Source organism: Elaeis guineensis, chromosome 9 (assembly GCF_000442705.2).
Source record: "Elaeis guineensis isolate ETL-2024a chromosome 9, EG11, whole genome shotgun sequence".
Taxonomy (NCBI): Eukaryota; Viridiplantae; Streptophyta; class Magnoliopsida; order Arecales; family Arecaceae; genus Elaeis; species Elaeis guineensis.
In genome coordinates, this window is record NC_026001.2 from 83,588,449 (window position 1) to 83,608,085 (window position 19,637).

At 36.3% G+C, this 19,637-nt stretch overlaps 1 protein-coding gene across 7 annotated transcripts in view; it reads right to left on the reverse strand.

Moving 5' to 3' along the window:
* Window positions 1-300: 300 nt before the first annotated feature.
* Window positions 301-19,637, reverse strand: part of LOC105051201 (zinc finger CCCH domain-containing protein ZFN-like) — a 42,621-nt gene continuing 23,284 nt past the window's right edge. For 3 of the 7 annotated variants that reach the window (XM_073242983.1, XM_073242985.1, XM_073242984.1), the window contains 4 exons: window positions 14,251-14,370; window positions 13,753-14,049; window positions 1,085-1,176; window positions 301-867 (listed from right to left, as the gene is read on the reverse strand). In XM_073242983.1, the coding sequence (XP_073099084.1) occupies window positions 843-867; window positions 1,085-1,176; window positions 13,753-14,049; window positions 14,251-14,370 (534 nt within the window). In that variant the 3' untranslated portion in view covers window positions 301-842. The other 4 variants (XR_012134201.1, XR_012134202.1, XM_073242986.1 and 1 more) reach the window with 4 other exon arrangements.

Consider the following 19,637-nt stretch of genomic DNA (forward strand, 5'->3'; position numbering starts at 1 on the left):
TTGACCCAAAGGATGTCTTCATGATTTAAAGTTGTCCATGATGCCAACCTTGTCTCAGGCTGCTTGGTCCTATTGTTACTTCATCTGGTGCGTGAAATGGATAGCCATCACTACCACGTTTGCTTCTCTCAGCTGCCATGGAAATTTGGAACCGCACCAAGTTCGCAAAAAAGATGCAAAGCATAGCATACACGACATCATACACCATACATCATACACCATTGAATAAGGAACTCCGATTCAAAATTTTTTATGGTTATACAAATACATGTATCACCATTTTTTTAAACTTGAGTCCCGTTCAAAAAAAACAGTAGAAATCAGATATTGTGAGAGTCTGAATTCTTTACTTGTACATGCTTGTCATCTCACTCTTTACAATTTCTACAGGATTTCTGTGAACAATTGCCATCAAAAATAACAGCAGGCCAAACAATTTATTGATTCAGGCGGTATCATAAAGACTAAAAATTATCCAACAATTTGGCCTTGCTACGAACAATTTATCAAGATGCCGGTCCTGCAAAGCACGATGAGCTACTCTCAAGGATGAAGAGGGCATCATTGACCCAGCAAACCCCAACTCATGGGAAATTTCAGATCTTTAGCCAGGCACAACTCTAACAACTAGGTTCGAACTTCCATTGACAAGCAAAGTATGCATATTGGGTACATTTTACCAAAGGCAGAGTGCAACCATTAAGCCTAGCACAAAGACTAGGCCAAGATATCTAGTACCATAGCACATTAATTACATCCGATTTTGGGTTGCCTTGATGGGCAACTGGATCTCCTCAAACTAGTGCTTTGCATGCAGCTGTCAACTTCAGAGCACCATACAGCTAAAGCACAATCTCTGTTATAGATCTGCACGGAATGTAGGGAAAAAAACTGACGTTGTTCATTAAAATCTTGCAGTAGAGTACAAATCTCATCATCTCTCAGTCATATTCTACAATTCTTTTCCACAAGAGGCAATTAGAAGTTTTCACTACAATTTGTATGCAGAATTGTTTAAGCCTTTGTACACGTGATGGCCAAACTCAACAAAGAATTCGGTACTCAATGAGGTTAGGTGCTTCACCTTGCCAAATATTTACTCCGACACAGTTTCGTTTTCTTCTGGAAACAGTACCTGAAACAATGCTGATCCATTCTTTCATAATCCACCATCTCCTGGCCAAACATGAACATTTTGCATCATCCACATCTAATGGCATGACAACATCAGTACAACAGCAGGCACAAGGATTAAGAAAAAAAATCTGCATCTCATTTTGCTGTAGAAACCTAAAAAACAAGGGCAGATGACGAGTGAGAACATGAGTAACATGGGACATGGAAAGAGAAGGGAAGAAGAGGAATGAATCGAAGGAGTGGTACTCTTTATAACTACACTAATGAAAAAACCCACAAATATGAACCCCTTTCACAGAATTTGACTAAGATGGAGAGTTTTGGACGTAAAACACAAAATCCAGATAGCCGGTGGGCCTCTATGGAAAATGCCCATTAATTCACCACAAGTTCTGGATTTTTTTTTTTTTAATAAGCTGAAAATCAAAATGGTTTAACACATGTTCGTTTTTAGGTCACTGTTTTTCTGCTTTTAGTAGAACCACTTCATAGCAAGCATTTCAAAAGCATTGACCACCACTTGGCTATTCTTCTCTCCCTTCATCATGTCTTATATAATCAGTTCATTTAAAGATCCGAATTCTTTAGCAGTTTCTCAGACTCCTAAGCTAAATTCTGCTTGGAATTCTCTGTTGCTTTAGAATTGGCAACCCTCATGTCTTACCAAAAGAGCTAATAGTAAATGAATGCAATGATACAAGCACATCAATCGAATTCCTCTCGTACATCAAGATGCAATGTTTTGTAACAAGAAGCCAACAATGTCGAGAAGGAAAATGAATAATAACAAACTAGTTGACATGCTTTTTGACATGTTATATAAGAGCAACTATTTTAACTGAGCCACTGGACAGCAAGACCAATCATATATACATGCTTAGAGGTAGAATATTGATTTGCAATATCCTTAGAGGTGCTAACTAAACTTAAGAATCAAATCCTTATGGAATGCACAGCACTCAAATTGAGATAATATTTTATTGCCTCGAATTCACCAACTAAAAATAACAAAATCTAGGATATGGATCAACATGAATATTTAGACCTCGCATCAAGAAATGCTTGTGAAATTCTCATTCCCCTCAATAGCTTTTCTATGTCCAGAGGTGTTCCATCAGAATGTTCATCTTCATAGAATGTCATTTATAAGTACACTAGTAGCATTAAAACTGTATCATTCAACTATCAATAATGCCACCTAAAGCTTTTGCACATTAAAACATCATATTTCAACGATACATCACTTGTTAGTAACCCCAAAATCATCATCAAACAAAAGTTCTTTATAAACATGCATACATGTTATATGGATTTCACCATAGCTAATAGAGCCAGGCAATTTAAACTAATTATATGGATCAGACTTTTGAAGGTTTACATATTCTATGCAAATTTTCAGGTAGCTATTGTGAGTCTGCATAAGAGTAATGAATGTCTATAAATCATCAAGTGAACTCCTTTATTTTTATCCACACTCACAAAAAAAAAAACCTCCATTTGTATCCGTTTTGCAATATCATCTAATTCTTCAATAACAATGTCACTGTCCACCACAAAAATGATATCTTAATTTGACATTAATACCCCAGGTAGTCCAAATCAAGGTTTGCAATCTCAATATCAGAACTGTCTAATTGGTACACCCCGTTCCGAGTATTAGTACGATACAAACCTCGATATAGACACTCGATACAAGAGGCGTATCGACTCTTCGTACCTTACTGGTACAATATGGCATACCCTGTACTTGGAGGTATGGTTGAGATCACAAACCTTGGTTCAAATGCATAAGTTCGTTCCTTCTTGATGAAACATGCCTGAGCACACAACATACACCTTAGCAGAGCTCCATACCCTTCCAATCTGGAATTTATACAAATATTCATTCATGTTGATTCGTATTCCCCCCTTTTTTTTTTGTTATTTCAGTTGGTGAATTCTAGGGCAATAATATATTGTCCCAATTTGAGAGCAATGCATCCCACAAGGAACGATTTAATCAGCACCTCCAAGGATATGAAAAATCAATATCCTACCAATAAGCATGAATACTCTTCCTCCAATGCCTTAATACACTAATATCCAAAGGGCATTGCTTGAAGAACCCAAATAGCGCACAATTATCAGATGGGATATGAAATCAACTGACATCAACAACATTATGTTGAAAGCCATGCTCCCTTTCAAAATTGGCATACTCGGGCAATCTTTTAATGGATTTACAAGCATAAAAATCAAACCATGCGACTTATCTTCAAAACCAGAATGCTCATTCCACTGGGCTCCACATTCAACACGTGCATTTTTGGTTTCTTCTAGCGGCACATCTATTACATAGCTTCCAAAACATCCAAAACACCAAAAAAAACTGGGATTCTAATACTAATCCTGATTAAACACATCCAATTTTCCACTGCAATTTCACATGTTGATAAGGCAGATTGTGTTGATCCTTTCCAAGGAACCAATTCTCATCCTTAGAGCACAATACATATTTTTGTGGCAGTAAGGTATTGCAAATGGCCATTTCATTTTGACTTGATCTCTTTGGCTGGCATATACTTTCAGAAACATGTATTGCATATCTTCAGCTACCTAGCACTTAACTAAACCTAGCAATTGTGAATTAAATACCACTCTACCTAGATATATATTAATACATTGGATGCAGTGAAATTTCTAGGGAAAGGGAAAAAAAAATCAGACCTTAAAATTTTATACGGCTGATGACATGCTCCATCCAACTTAAGTTCAAATTGCATCAATAAATCTTGTAACAATTACATTATTACTCTTCTCGACAAAAGTTATGAGGAAATTACCTTTTCATCCATTTAAAGATAAACAAAATAAAACCTTTCTAACATCCGGTGTTATGTTAGATCTTTTTTTAAAAAATATCAATCCAAAAAAAGTCGCACCTTAAAATCCAAAACAAACTCCATTACTCACTTTTCGTAGTTCAATCATAATTTTATCATACTCCAAAAGGTGAAATCGATAATTAAAATAGTAAAACTACAAACCAAATGCTATAGCTTGTAATCAAAACTAAGTGAAACGAAAATAACCCCAGACAACGGAATCGATAATTAAAGTTATCAGGAAATCGCCTTCTCATCCATCTAAAGATAAACAAAAAAAAACTTTCTAACATCCACTGTTATATTCGATCTTTTTCTAAAAAAACAATCAATCCAGAAAAAATGCACATTAAAATCCAAAATAAACTCCATCACTCACTATTCGTAGTTCAATCATGATATCATGCTCCAAAAGGTGAAATTGATAATTAAAATAATAAAAACTACGAACAAATGCTATAGCTTGTAATCAAAACTAAGCGGAACGAAAATAGCCCCAGACAACGGAATCGATAATTAAAGTTATCAAGAAATCGCCTTTTTAACCATCTAAAGATAAACAAATAAAACCTTTCTAACATCCAGTATTATATTCATCTATTTTAAAAAACACAATCAATCCAGAAAAAGTCGCACATTATAATCAGTTCATTTAAAAGATCCAATTCTTTAGCAGTTTCTCAGACTCTTAAGCTAAATTCTGCCTGGAATTCTCTGTTGCTTTAGAATTGGCAACCCTCATGTCTTACCAAAGGAGCTAATAGTCCCACTCCAAATGAATGCAATGATACAAGCACATTAATCCAATTCCTCTTGTACATCAAGATGCAATGTTTTGTAACAAGAAGCCAACAATGTCGAGAAGGAAAATGAATAATAACAAACTAGTTGACATGCTTTTTGACATGTTATATAAGAGCAACTATTTTAACTGAGCCACTGACAGCAAGACCAATCATATATGCATGCTTAGAGGTAGAATATTGATTTACAATATCTTAGAGGTGCTAACTAAACTTAAGAATCAAATCCTTATGGGATGCATAGCACTCAAATTGAGATAATATTTTATTACCTCGAATTCACCAACTAAAAATAACAAAATCTAAAATATGGATCAACATAAATATTTAGACCGCGCATTAAGAAATGCTTGTGAAATTTTCATTCCACTCAATAGCTTTTCTATGTCCTGAGGTATTCCATCAGAATGTTCATCTTCATAGAATGTCATTTATAAGTATACTAGTAGCATTAAAACTTTGTATCATTCAACTATCAATAATGCCACCTAAAGCTTTTGCACATTAAAACATCATATTTCAATGATACATCACCTGTTAGTAACCCCAAAATCATCATCAAACAAAAGTTCTGTGTAAACATGCATAAATTTTATATGGATTTCACCATAGCTAATAGAGCCAGGCAATTTAAACTAATTATATGGATCAGACTTTTGAAGGTTTACATATTCTATGCAAATTTTCAGGTAGATATTCTGAGTTGCATAAGAGTAATGAATGTCTATAAATCATCAAGTGAACTCTTTCATTTTTATCCACACTAAAAAAAAAAAACCCTCCATTTGTATCCATTTTGCAATATCATCCAATTCTTCGATAACAATGTCACTGTCCACCACAAAAATGATATCTTAATTTGACATTAATACCCTAGGTGTCCAAATCAAGGTTTGCAATCTCAATATCAGAATTGTGTCCAATTGGTACACCCCGTACCGAGTATTAGTACGATACAAACCTCGATATAGACACTCATACAAACTTCGATATAGACACTCGATACAAGGGGCGTATCGACTCTTCATACCTTACTGGTACAAAATGGCATACCCTGTACCTGGAGGTATGGTCTGAGATCACAAACCTTGGTTCAAATGCATTAGTAAGTTCCTTCTTGATGAAACATGCCTGAGCACACAACATACACCTTACCGGAGCTCCATACCCTTCCAATCTGGAATTTATACAAATATTCATTCATGTTGATTCGTATTCCCCTTTTTTTTTTTGTTATTTCAGTTGGTGAATTCTAGGGCAATAACATATTGTTCCAATTTGAGAGCAATGCATCCTACAAGGGACGATTTAATCAGCACCTCCAAGGATATGAAAAACCAATATCCTACCAATAAGCATGAATACTCTTCCTCCAATGCCTTAATACACTAATATCCAAAGGGCATTGCTTGAAGAACCCAAACAGCGCACAATTATCAGATGGGATATGAAATCAACTGATATCAACAACATTATGTTGAAAGCCATGCTTCCTTTTAAAATTGGCATACTCAGGCAATCTTTTAATGGATTTACAACATAAAAAATCAAACCATGTGACTTATTTCAAAACCAGAATGCTCATTCCACTGGGCTCCAAATTCAACCGTGCATTTTTGGTTTCTTCTAGCAGCACATCTATTACATAGCTTCCAAAACATCCAAAACACCAAAAAAAACTGGGATTCTAATACTAATCCTGATTAAACACATCCAATTTCCACTACAATTTCACATGTTGATAAGGCAGATTGTGTTGATCCTTTCCAAGGAACCAATTCTCATCCTTAGAGCACAATACATATTTTTGTGGCAGTAAGGTATTGCAAATGGCCATTTCATTTTGACTTGATCTCTTTGGCTGGGCATATACTTTCAGAAACATATATTGCATATTTCAGCTACCTAGCACTTAACTGAACCTAGCAATTGTGAATTAATATATCACTCTACCTAGATATATATTAATACATTGGATGCAGTGAAATTTCTGGGGAAAGGGAAAAAAAAAATCAGACCTTAAAATTTTATATGGCTGATCAGTTTTTTCATGTCAGCTCATCACATGCTCCATCCAACTTAAGTTCAGATTGCCTCAATAAACTCTTGTAACAATTACGTTATTACTCTTCTCGACAAAAGTTATCAGGAAATCGCCTTCTCATCCATCTAAAGATAAACAAAATAAAATCTTTCTAACATCTGGTGTTATATTAGATCTTTTTTAAAAAATATCAATCCAAAAAAGTTGCACCTTAAAATCCAAAACAAACTCCATCACTCACTTTTCGTAGTTCAATCATAATTTTATCATATCCAAAAGGTGAAATCGATAATTAAAATAGTAAAACTACAAACCAAATGCTATAGCTTGTAATCAAAACTAAGTGGAACGAAAATAGCCCCAGACAACGAAATCGATAATTAAAGTTATCAGGAAATCGCCTTCTTATCCATCTAAAGATAAACAAAATAAAACTTCCTAACATCCAGTGTTATATTCGATCTTTTTTTAAAAAAACAATCAATCCAGAAAAAGTCGCACATTAAAATCCAAAATAAACTCCATCACTCGCTATTCGTAGTTCAATCATGATATCATGCTCCAAAAGGTGAAATTGATAATTAAAATAATAAAAACTACGAACAAATGCTATAGCTTGTAATCAAAACTAAGCGAAACGAAAATAGCCCCAGACAATGGAATCGTTAATTAAAGTTATCAAGAAATCGCCTTCTTATCCATCTAAAGATAAACAAAATAAAACCTTTCTAACATCCAGTGTTATATTTAATCTATTTTAAAAAACACAATCAATCCAGAAAAAGTCGCACATTATAATCAGTTCATTTAAAAGATCCGAATTCTTTAGCGTTTCTCAGACTCTTAAGCTAAATTCTGACTTGGAATTTTCTGTTGCTTTAGAATTGGCAACCCTCATGTCTTACCAAAGGAGCTAATAGTCCCACTCCAAATGAATGCAATGATACAAGCACATCAATCCAATTCCTCTTGTACATCAAGATGCAATGTTTTGTAACAAGAAGCCAACAATGTCGTGAAGGAAAATGAATAATAACAAACTAGTTGACATGCTTTTTGACATATTATATAAGAGCAACTATTTTAACTGAGCCACTGGACCGCAAGACCAATCATATATACATGCTTAGAGGTAGAATATTGATTTGCCATAACCTTAGAGGTGCTAACTAAACTTAAGAATCAAATCCTTATGGGATGCACAGCACTCAAATTGAGATAATATTTTATTGCCTCGAATTCACCAACTAAAAATAACAAAATCTAGGATATGGATCAACATGAATATTTAGACCTCGCATCAAGAAATGCTTGTGAAATTCTCATTCCACTCTATAGCTTTTCTATGTCCTGAGGTGTTCCATCAGAATGTTCATCTTCATAGAATGTCATTTATAAGTACACTAGTAGCATTAAAACTTTGTATCATTCAACTATCAATAATGCCACCTAAAGCTTTTGCACATTAAAACATCATATTTCAATGAACATCACTTGTTAGTAACCACAAAATCATCATCAAACAAAAGTCCTTTGTAAACATGCATATATTTTATATGGATTTCACCATAGCTAATAGAGCCAGGCAATTTAAACTAATTATATGGATCAGACTTTTGAAGGTTTACATATTCTATGCAAATTTCCAAGTAAATATTCTGAGTCTGCATAAGAGTAATGAATGTCTATAAATCATCAAGTGAACTCCATTTTTATCCACACTCAAAAAAAAAAAAAACTCCATTTGTATCCGCTTTGCAATATCATCCAATTCTTCAACAACAATGTCACTGTCCACCGCAAAAAATGATATCTTAATTTGACATTAATACCCTAGGTAGTCCAAATCCAGGTTTGCAATCTCAATATTAGAACTGTGTCCAATTGGTACACCCTATACCGAGTATTAGTACGATACAAACCTCGATATAGACACTCGATACAAGGGGCGTATCACTCTTCGTACCTTACTGGTACAAATGGCATATCCTGTACCTGGAGGTATGGTCTGAGATCACAAACCTTGGTTCAAATGCATTAGTAAGTTCCTTCTCGATGAAACATGCCTGAGCACACAACATACACCTTAGCGGAGCTCCATAACCTTCCAATCTGGAATTTATACAAATATTCATTCATGTTGATTCGTATTCCCCCTTTTTTTTTTGTTATTTCAGTTGGTGAATTCTTGGGCAATAACATATTGTCCCAATTTGAGAGCAATGCATCCCACAAGGAATGATTTAATCAGCACCTCCAAGATATGGAAAATCAATATCCTACCAATAAGCATGAATACTCTTCCTCCAATGCCTTAATACACAATATCCAAAGGGCATTGCTTGAAGAACCCAAATAGAACACAATTATCAGATGGGATATGAAATCAACTGATATCAAAAACATTATGTTGAAAGCCATGCTCCCTTTCAAAATTGGCATACTCAGGCAATCTTTTAATGGATTTACAAGCATAAAAAATCAAACCATGTGACTTATCTTCAAAACCAGAATGCTCATTCCACTGGGCTCCACATTCAACGTGCATTTTTGGTTTCTTCTAGCGGCGCATCTATTACATAGCTTCCAAAACATCCAAAACACCAAAAAAAACTGGGAATTCTAATACTAATCCTGATTAAACACATCCAATTTTCTACTGCAATTTCACATGTTGATAAGGCAAATTGTGTTGATCCTTTCCAAGGAACCAATTCTCATTCTTAGAGCACAATACGTATTTTTGTGGCAGTAAGGTATTGCAAATGGCCATTTCATTTTGACTTGATCTCTTTGGATGGGAATATACTTTCAAAAACATGTATTGCATATGTTCAGCTACCTAGCGCTTAACTGAACCTAGCAATTGTGAATTAATATACCACTCTACCTAGATATATATTAATACATTGGATGCAGTGAAATTTCTGGGGAAAGGGAAAAAAAAATCAGACCTTAAAATTTTATATGGCTGATCAGTTTTTTCATGTCAGCTCATCACATGCTCCATCCAACTTAAGTTCAGATTGTCTCAATAAACTCTTGTAACAATTACGTTATTACTCTTCTCGACAAAAATTATCAGGAAATCACCTTCTCATCCATCTAAAGATAAACAAAATAAAACCTTTCTTACATCCGATGTAATATTAGATCTTTTTTAAAAAATATCAATCCAAAAAAAGTCGCACCTTAAAATCCAAAACAAACTCCATCACTCACTTTTCGTAGTTCCATCATAATTTTATCATACTCCAAAAGGTGAAATCGATAATTAAAATAGTAAAAACTACAAACCAAATGCTATAGCTTGTAATCAAAACTAAGTGGAATGAAAATAGCCCCAGACAACGGAAACGATAATTAAAGTTATCAGAAAATCACCTTCTTATCCATCTAAAGATAAACAAAATAAAACCTTTCTAACATCCAGTGTTATATTCGATCTTTTTTTAAAAAAACAATCAATCCAGAAAAAGTGGCACATTAAAATCCAAAATAAACTCCATCACTCGCTATTCGTAGTTCAATCATGATATCATGCTCCGAAAGGTGAAATTGATAATTAAAATAATAAAAACTACTAACAAATGCTATAGCTTGTAATCAAAACTAAGCGGAACGAAAATAGCCCCAGACAACGGAATCGATAATTAAAGTTATCAAGAAATCGCCTTCTTATCCATCTAAAGATAAACAAAATAAAACCTTTCTAACATCCATGTTATATTCGATTATTTTAAAAAACACAATCAATCCAGAAAAAATCGCATATTATAATCAGCTCATTTAAAAGATCCGAATTCTTTAGCAGTTTCTCAGACTCTTAAGCTAAATTCTGGCCTGGAATTCTCTGTTGCTTTAGAATTGGCAACCGTTATGTCTTACCAAAGGAGCTAATAGTCCCACTCCAAATGAATGCAATGATACAAGCACATCAATCTAATTCCTCTTGTACATCAAGATGCAATGTTTTGTAACAAGAAGCCAACAATGTTGAGAAGGAAAATGAATAATAACAAACTAGTTGACATGCTTTTTGACATGTTATATAAGAGCAACTATTTTAACTGAGCCACTGGATAGCAAGACCAATCATATATACATGCTTAGAGGTAGAATATTGATTTGCAATATCCTTAAAGGTGCTAACTAAACTTAAGAATCAATCCTTATGGGATGCACCGCACTCAAATTGAGATAATATTTTATTGCCTCGAATTCACCAACTAAAAATAACAAAATCTAGGATATGGATCCACATGAATATTTAGACCTCGCATCAAGAAATGCTTGTAAAATTCTCATTCCACTCAATAGCTTTTCTATGTCCTGAGGTGTTCCATCAAAATGTTTATCTTCATAGAATGTCATTTATAAGTACACTAGTAGCATTAAAACTTTGTATCATTCAACTATCAATAATGCCACCTAAAGCTTTTGCACATTAAAACGTCATATTTCAATGATACATCACTTGTTAGTAACCCCAAAATCATCATCAAACAAAAGTTCTTTGTAAACATGCATACATTTTATATGGATTTCACCATAGCTAATAGAGCCAGGCAATTTAAACTAATTATATGGATCAGACTTTTGAAGGTTTACATATTCTATGCAAATTTCCAGGTAGATATTCTGAGTTTGCATAAGAGTAATGAATGTCTATAAATCATCAAGTGAAGCTTCATTTTTATCCACACTCAAAAAAAAAAAACCCTCCATTTGTATCCGTTTTGCAATATCATCCAATTCTTCAATAACAATGTCACTGTCCACCACAAAAATGATGTGTGTGCATGCGTGTGTGCGTGCCTTCCTGTCTGTCTGTATGTATGTATATAGACACACACACACACAATATTCAGCTACACGATTGGGCCAACAAAAAAAGCACAAGAATCTTACCAAGTCCAAGTTGATGTGCACATCAATATTCAGCTATTTGAGCAATCAAGTCAAAGTCAAACATCAACAAAAAGAATATGATAGTACCTCTTTTAGAAGAGAATGGATGATACACAACTATATATGAAATTTCTCAAGATGACTTGAAGATCGTAAAATAAAATATTCGCTTCCTAGTTAGGTCTATAAGCTTATCATTAAGTCTAGCACTGTACATGACAAGAGCCAAAAAAAAAAAAAGCACAAGAACCTTACCAAGTCCCACTACTATTTGAGCAATCAACTAGAAGTCAAACATCAACAAAGAATACGAGTCTCTTTTAGAACAAAACAGATGATACATCACTATGTATGAAAGCTCTCAAGGTGACATGAAGATCCATTATGCAAGAACTAGTTGATGTTTTAAATTTTACATTATGCATTATGCATTATGCATATTCTTATGCTTATTTTTCTAGTTCCCAGTAAAATGTGAAAGTCTGACAAAAAGTTTCTACTAGACATTAAGAAACCAAATATAACTATGCCAAGAAAAGAGAAAATTGAGTATCAAAGCAAGAAAATTATATGAGAGAACATGATAAGCACACGGTGGAAAGTATGCAGATAGCTAACCTTTAGTGGGACACATCCTATCACCTTTCTTTTCCCTTTTGTTTGGTTCTCATTGCATTTTTTTAAATTTCTCATTCTTAATCATATTTGCAATCTCTCTTTTCTCTCTCTGTGACTGCATTTGGACACCAAATAGCTAACTGGGGGGTGAATAGATTTAACCATTTGTAACCAACCCCTAAACAGTTAGTGGCTAAAATTATCTGTTATTTAGTTCACATCTTTAGGAAAAGTGAAAAAGTAAAGCAAAAAAAGAGAGATCTTGGTAGCTGACCTTATCACCCTTTGCCCAAATAACTTGATCCACTACTTTTAGATGGTGTTTGGCTGGTTAAAGTGATAACCTCCCCTTATTTACCATTTAACTACCAGCCAAACACAGTCCGTGTGTATGAGATAAGAGAGTTTGGGCAAGGGGAGGGTTGGAGATGGGGAAGTATGCCTAGTCAGTTTAAAAACAAGGCATACAGTTTATAATTGGATTAAATAAAGAGAAATAATTGGACAAATGTAGAATAAAGAAATTCCAGGCAGAAACTATAATGATTTAAGGTTCAAAATTTGGAGATGTAGAAGGGCATGTAAGCTGCATTGGTAAAGATCATAAACAAATAAAAATAAGGCTTTTCTTTAAAAAAATTCTAAAATGCACCAAAGCAGGGAGGGGGGGGGGAGAGAATGAAAACGAAGGATTTGATGCCAATGAAAAATTAAGACAGGAATAAACAATGACAAATAATGCACATATGTTGACAATCATTTGTGTTCTTTTCTAGGTTAATTTCATGAAAAAGGAAAAAAGAAAACTTAAGACATGTTCTAGTCTTCTCCATTGCATTTAATGAAGAGGCAGCGAAGGAAAGGAGTTCTCTTGAGTCTTGACCTTAAAGCATTAATGTTGACTAGAACTGCAATCACACAACTTGACACAAAAAATGATCTTCAAGTCTAGCATCTCTTATTCAAATCTTTCTAGCTTTATTGAATCCATATAATCAATTATTTTGTGGCTTTGGGCTATTATTTATATTTCAGTAAGCATGAAGGTTGGAGAAGCTGACAAAGCATAAACAGATTAGCACAAGAGAAACATGCAGATAAGGAATCTTCTTGGAATTTTATATATCGAGTTCATACCAGAGACAACTAAATGGTGTTGAATAATTTGTTGTTGCACAGTCCTTGACATCTAGGTACTTCTAGAACATGACATACTTAAAAGTTAAAACCACTTGTCAATATAGCTGCCATGAAGTTTAAAGGGGAAAAGATAATAAAAAAGCAAAACAAAAAAGTAATCAGATAATATATCATGTCTCTCTTCATGAATCATGCATTTTTAAACAAGCAGAAAAAAAGGCTGAGAAAGACTTACAGGATATGGATTCCACCCAGGGACTTGAACCAACCCCTGAGGAAGAATCAATTGAGTATAACTTGAAGGATCTTGCCATCGAGGGCTTGGAATGAAAGAAGTTCTTGACAAGGACCAGTTTGTCAATCCCCCGGGATAAGATTGCTGCCCAGGGGTTGTCGGAGAATGTACAGGAGGATAAACAGGAGAGCCACGTAAAGCAACCATCGCATTAGATGGTTGTGGATGGTGAAATTTACAGGTGTTTCCAAACTTACACTGTCCAGTTCTTATGTAATATGCACATTCCTTCTCATTCTACAACAGGAAAATCCAAAACAAATGGCCAACAACAACCAATTATGACAAAGAAATATAAATATGCAAGGTAAAATAGCATATGATCAAAAGTAGATACACACAAATCATCACTGCCACTTAAACACTACTAATACACTTAAATGATAAAAAAATAGGCAAGCAAAAGCATAAAAGATAAATCAAATAGTGCGCACAAACCAGCCGAAGTGGATAGCCTAAAATGTTTAATTGAACTCGCCCAGCCATTCCAGCTTTATCTTTCGGGTGGTGAAATTTGCATGTAGCTCCAAATTTGCATGTACCAGTCTTCAAGTAATACTGAAAAAGAGTGGATAGAGGGGAAGTTATATTTCCTGCTCAATATGAAAAAGCCACAAGCAAAGCCAACCCACGATGTAAAAGAGATCCAACTAATGGGCACCAAAGTCCAACTTATTTGGATCAGCATCAATACTCCATACTCCATAGTAAGAAAGAAAAAACACACCAATTCAAAACAATCAAAATCCTATTGCAACATTTGCCATAAACAAATTAGAAAAATTTATAATCTATTTATATTTATATAAAGCTTGAAATTTAGACCTACCTATACAAAGCTTGCCATTCAAACCATTCAGAACATAACATTAGCATTTACCAGATGCAGATTGCTATGCATTACTTGCAAAATATGTAACTCACAAGAGATAAAATCAACCAAGGGTCACCAAGTTTTAGCATATATATAAGTTTACATGACATAAACACAAAATAAGGTGGTATTTTGCTAGTGGGATAACACCAACTTTGGTTGACATTGGTTTGATAACATAACATGCCATGTAAATATGAAGGGCTTGCATCTAATGTAAAGGTTATCATCAATATCACATTCAAAAGTATATTACTAATTAGTTTTGCTTAAAGCTTAAACCTTAATTTCCTTGCTGATTCTGGAATAACAATTTTCAGAACAAAATTTTATAAATTTTTCCCAAGCATAATAATTCATGCAATTTATTATAAATTTTACGACTTCTAGAATGAATCTGATAATCTTCCAAGTTCCAACATGTGTGATGATTCATTTTTGTGATAGATTTGCAGAAATAAGCAAACAATAGTATTAGCAACTTTCACCAACACAATAAATTTATGTATATGCTTGGTGTAGACTATAGTAAGAGTGATTTTGAATCCAAAATCCAAATAATTGTCGGCATGCATCAATTTCCATAGTTCAAAATATTCTATGTTTGGGAAGAAAACAGTACCATCTCAAGTAAGACTGTAGTTGGAATGCCATACTTCCGCAGAGAAAACAAACACCAGAAAATCATCTATCTGGAGAGGACGGGAGGTGGTCCCCCAATGTCAGAACACTATGTTTGAATCTTTTTTCCAAGCTTTCAGCAATCCTTTTGTTCACAAAATTCTCTTTCATTAAAAATATTCACGAGGTGCACTGAAATTTGTATTATTTTAAAATAATGAAATATGTGGTTTGCCAAAAATGCTTATGAAAACATCTAGTGGAGAGAATCCATAGAATATGATATCTTTATAAAAGTACAAAGTGCGTCCCAAAAGTTTAACATGCTATGGTGCTCCAAAGATATCAAATGACAAATTTTCCCCTAACAAATACTGCCCATCCATTTAATTATAGACAACCGAGATGGATCAAAGTTAGACCTATAGTATAAGCTGTAGTAGCCGGTTTCAAAAGCAACTACTGTTGACAACCACAACAATTTAAACAAAATGGAAAGGCTATTTTGAATGAATCATTAAGAACTCTCTACTGATCCCCCCCTTCTAGATTCATAGGAAAGGTGATGGAAGGCTATTGTTGGTACATGGGGCTATTCTCCTGCTTTGCTACACCAATTCTTCCGCTTGTTCGGTGGCTGCCATGCTCACCAAGATGCCATGATGGCATCTACCACCTCTTCCTTGTAGGGACAAGTTGGCACGAGATTGCTTGGATATCGAGGGCCATAAAAGCATGGGCAGCAGTCATAGTAGAGGAGGTAGCAACACCGCCGCAAGCAGCATTTGCCGAATCGAACTAAGCCAGGTGGTTTGGCCTGTATTGAACTGAATCAACATGAAATCTACACAATTTGATCATTCTAGTTGATTTGGCTTATAAAAACCTCCCAACCCTTCAATCGAAGGCTTCGACTAGTCTCCCCCCCCCTCCTCCCAAAAAAAAAAACACACACACACCAACTGATGCCTACCAATGCCATCACCCCAAGAAGATGTTGGAGATGACATCACCATCCTCAAACGACGTTGAAGATGACACCACCACCCTTGATCAATGCTGAAGTTGACACCATTGCCCTCCATTATGCCATAGAGGCCCTCACAACATCTCTAGCCCCGATCGACAATAATGGTTAGGGTTTGGGGCTTCTATCTATTGCCACCAGTGAGGAAAGCCCCTCTTCCTCCCCCTCCCTCCCTCTTCCTCCCTCTCCTTCTCCCTCTCCCACCTATCTATAAGCCCTCCTCTCTCTTTTTGTCTCTCCCTCCATCCGTTTCCTTCTCCCTCTCCCCCTCTCCGTGAGGCACTCTCCCTCCCTCCCTCCCTCATCTCTCTCTTCCTCTCCTTCTCCCTTCCCCCTCTTCCTCTCTCTCTACTTGGTTCAATACACCTTAGATTGGTATGGCATGTATAGGTACCATATCCAATAGGTCACCAGAAAATACAACCTTGGTACTAGTCCTGCGAACCTTTACTGCAAGAAGTCTAGCACTATAGTGGTGGTAACCTAATGGATTGTGTGAAGGAGCGAGTGGCATTGATGGAGCGAAGGGTAGTGGGGCTTAAGAGGAGGTAGTGGGGTTGGGGGCAGTGTGGAGGAATACTGCATAGGAAAGGAGGTGAAATAACACCCTTGCAAGGGGAGTGGAAGTTGAGAAAGGAAGGCAGTAAAGCACATTGTCAATGGCTTAGATTGAATGAAGGTGGCGAAAGTTAATCATGGCGGCCAAGAAAAGGAAACGAGGTGGAGATGGAGCAAAAACAGAAGTGCATAACCAGTGGAACAAATTGGAAACCACAGAGAGGCAATAGCAACAAATACAAATAACAATGAAGTAGAGGTGGAGCAAAGGTAGAAGCGCATAACAAGTGGAACAAACGGGAAACAAAAGAGAGGCAATAGCAACCATACAAATCACAATAAAAAAAATAGATAAAAAGGTGAACAGCTATCAACCAATTGCTTGTTTATTTCCTCCACAAAATTACATCTAGGATTTATCAAGAAAATTTTATAAAAAATAATAAAAAAATAATGTAACAAAACCAAAGTTTAAGACATGTCTTGAAATTATATAAATGTACAATATGGTTTAGATTGACCATGATTTCAACGACTGCTAAACCCAGTGCTGTTAAGGCCCTAGGCGCACCTAGGCGCTCGGGATCCCTGAAGCCCAAGCGCAAAGCGCAAGGCGCAGGCATGCACCTGAGAGAAGTCAAGCGCCAAAAACAGAAAAATAAACTAGCTATAGGCAAGAATTCCAACAAGTAAAAACTAGCACCCTGTTATTAAAAAGTAAAAATAGAAAAAGAACTAACTATAGGCAAAAAGTCCAGCACGTAAGAACTAGCTCTAACCTAAAAACAATCAAATAAGTGCTTTCTAAATTCCTAATTGCTAATCCTCCTCCTCATCATCATCAAGCAAACCAGCTTCATCATTTTCTTCTTGTTTCTCTCCAATATCTTTCTCATACTCATCATCTATCTCCTCTGATTCATCTACAAGCTGCACTTGGGACGGTCCACTAGACTTTGATCTTGATGATGAAGCTAAAGCTCCCCCTTTGGAAGATGTTTTCACACTAACTCTAGTGCGATAAGCATGCTCATAAGCTCCAGAAGCTTCAGCAACAAGATCCTATGTCAAACCATCATCACTATCACTAAATACTTATTCTTGTTCATCATTCCCATCTGTATGAACTCGCTTCATTCTTCTAGTCACCCAGTCATTGCAATCATCAATATCTTTTAATGATATAGGGTCCATGTGATTTCGTCTACCATATCGATGCATCGATGCCTGATTATACTTAACAAACACTAGATCTTTCAAACGTTGTTGAGCAAGCCTGGCCAAAAAATAGAGTAGAGCATGTTAGAAGAAGAAGAAAAATAAGAAGAAGTGGACCAGAGGATAGATGACTTACATAGTGTTAGGCAATGAGATGAGATGGAGTCTGATGGAGACACTTTAGCTTTTGCCTTCTAATTCTTTTAAGCAATTCCAAGAGCCTCATGTAGGTTTTTAAAGCCCATTTGACTTTCAATGATGCCTTTCCAATCCCTATTTACTATAATTGACCTTTCCTATTTCTTAGAAACTAAAAGTTAATACTTGCTGAAATCCTGTGCCTCTAAACAATGCAGAGACATGCGCGTGAAGTGCCTAGGCTGCGTCTGAGGGTTGTCACCTTGCCTCGGGGGTACAGAGGCGACGGCCCTTGTGCCTAGCACCTTTTGCGCTTGAGGCGCATTTTTAATAACACCATCTGAACCAGAACTAAAACCAAACTTTGTACTAACCGATCAATGGTACGGTTCGGTACGGATCCATACCTGTCCATGTCGGGCCAAACCAACAGGCAGAGAAGAGAAGAGGGAGAAGAAAGAGAGGAAGACAGAGAGGAGGGATAGAAGGAGAGGGAGAGAAAGAGAGGGCTTAAGGGCCTCCGATGGTTGGAGGACACCAAAGGCCATCCAAGCTCTTGCCAAGCTCGATAAGGGTGGAGGGAAGGAGAGAGAGGAGGAGATGCTTAATAGGTCACCGAAGGTCCTCAGAGGCCTCCAGATGGACGGCGACACCGCCGCGACCTCTTTGATGGCTACGAGCCAGCACCCAGGATGGCCAAGGGCCTCCGCTCTCCTTCAGTTCAAAATAAGGGTTTGCTCCTGTTTCTTTTTTTTTTTTATATTTATCGGACGAACTGTATTTCAACCGCCCTCAGCCTCCCTCAACACTAGCTCACCGATTGTTAAAGAGATCGCCACAACGTCGTCATTCGTCCGAAGGCCTCCGAGGACCTCCAGTGACCTAGTAAACATCTCCTCTCTCTCTCTCCCTTCCCTCCTTTTGCCTTACCGAGCTCAGCAAGAGCTTGGATGGTCTCCGACAGCTGTCGAAAGCCCTCTCCCTCTCCTCTCCCCCCCTCTTTCTCTTCCTCTTTTTTTTCTCCCTCCCTCCGAGATGGCCATTGAGCCATTTTGTATGCTAGAAGCGAACCGATATCCAATCGGTACAACTCAGCATGGCCTGAACCATCCGATTTGAAATGGTTCGGCAAATGCTGGATGACTTTTTTAGAAAATTACTATCATGTACCAGCAAAAATAACACAAATCATTTATGCAATGCCACCCAATCTAGACATGCCCCACCTCACTCGATCCATTACATTCATCGGGGGGGGGGGCTCAATGTCCAGCAAGTCTAACATACTAGCAGGTTGGGTTAGCTTTGGGGCAAAGAAAGAATTGCTTCCAACAGCACTCTCAATGCTTGGCCAAGCACTCAAAAAAGGCAGGGTTAATAACCCCTAGG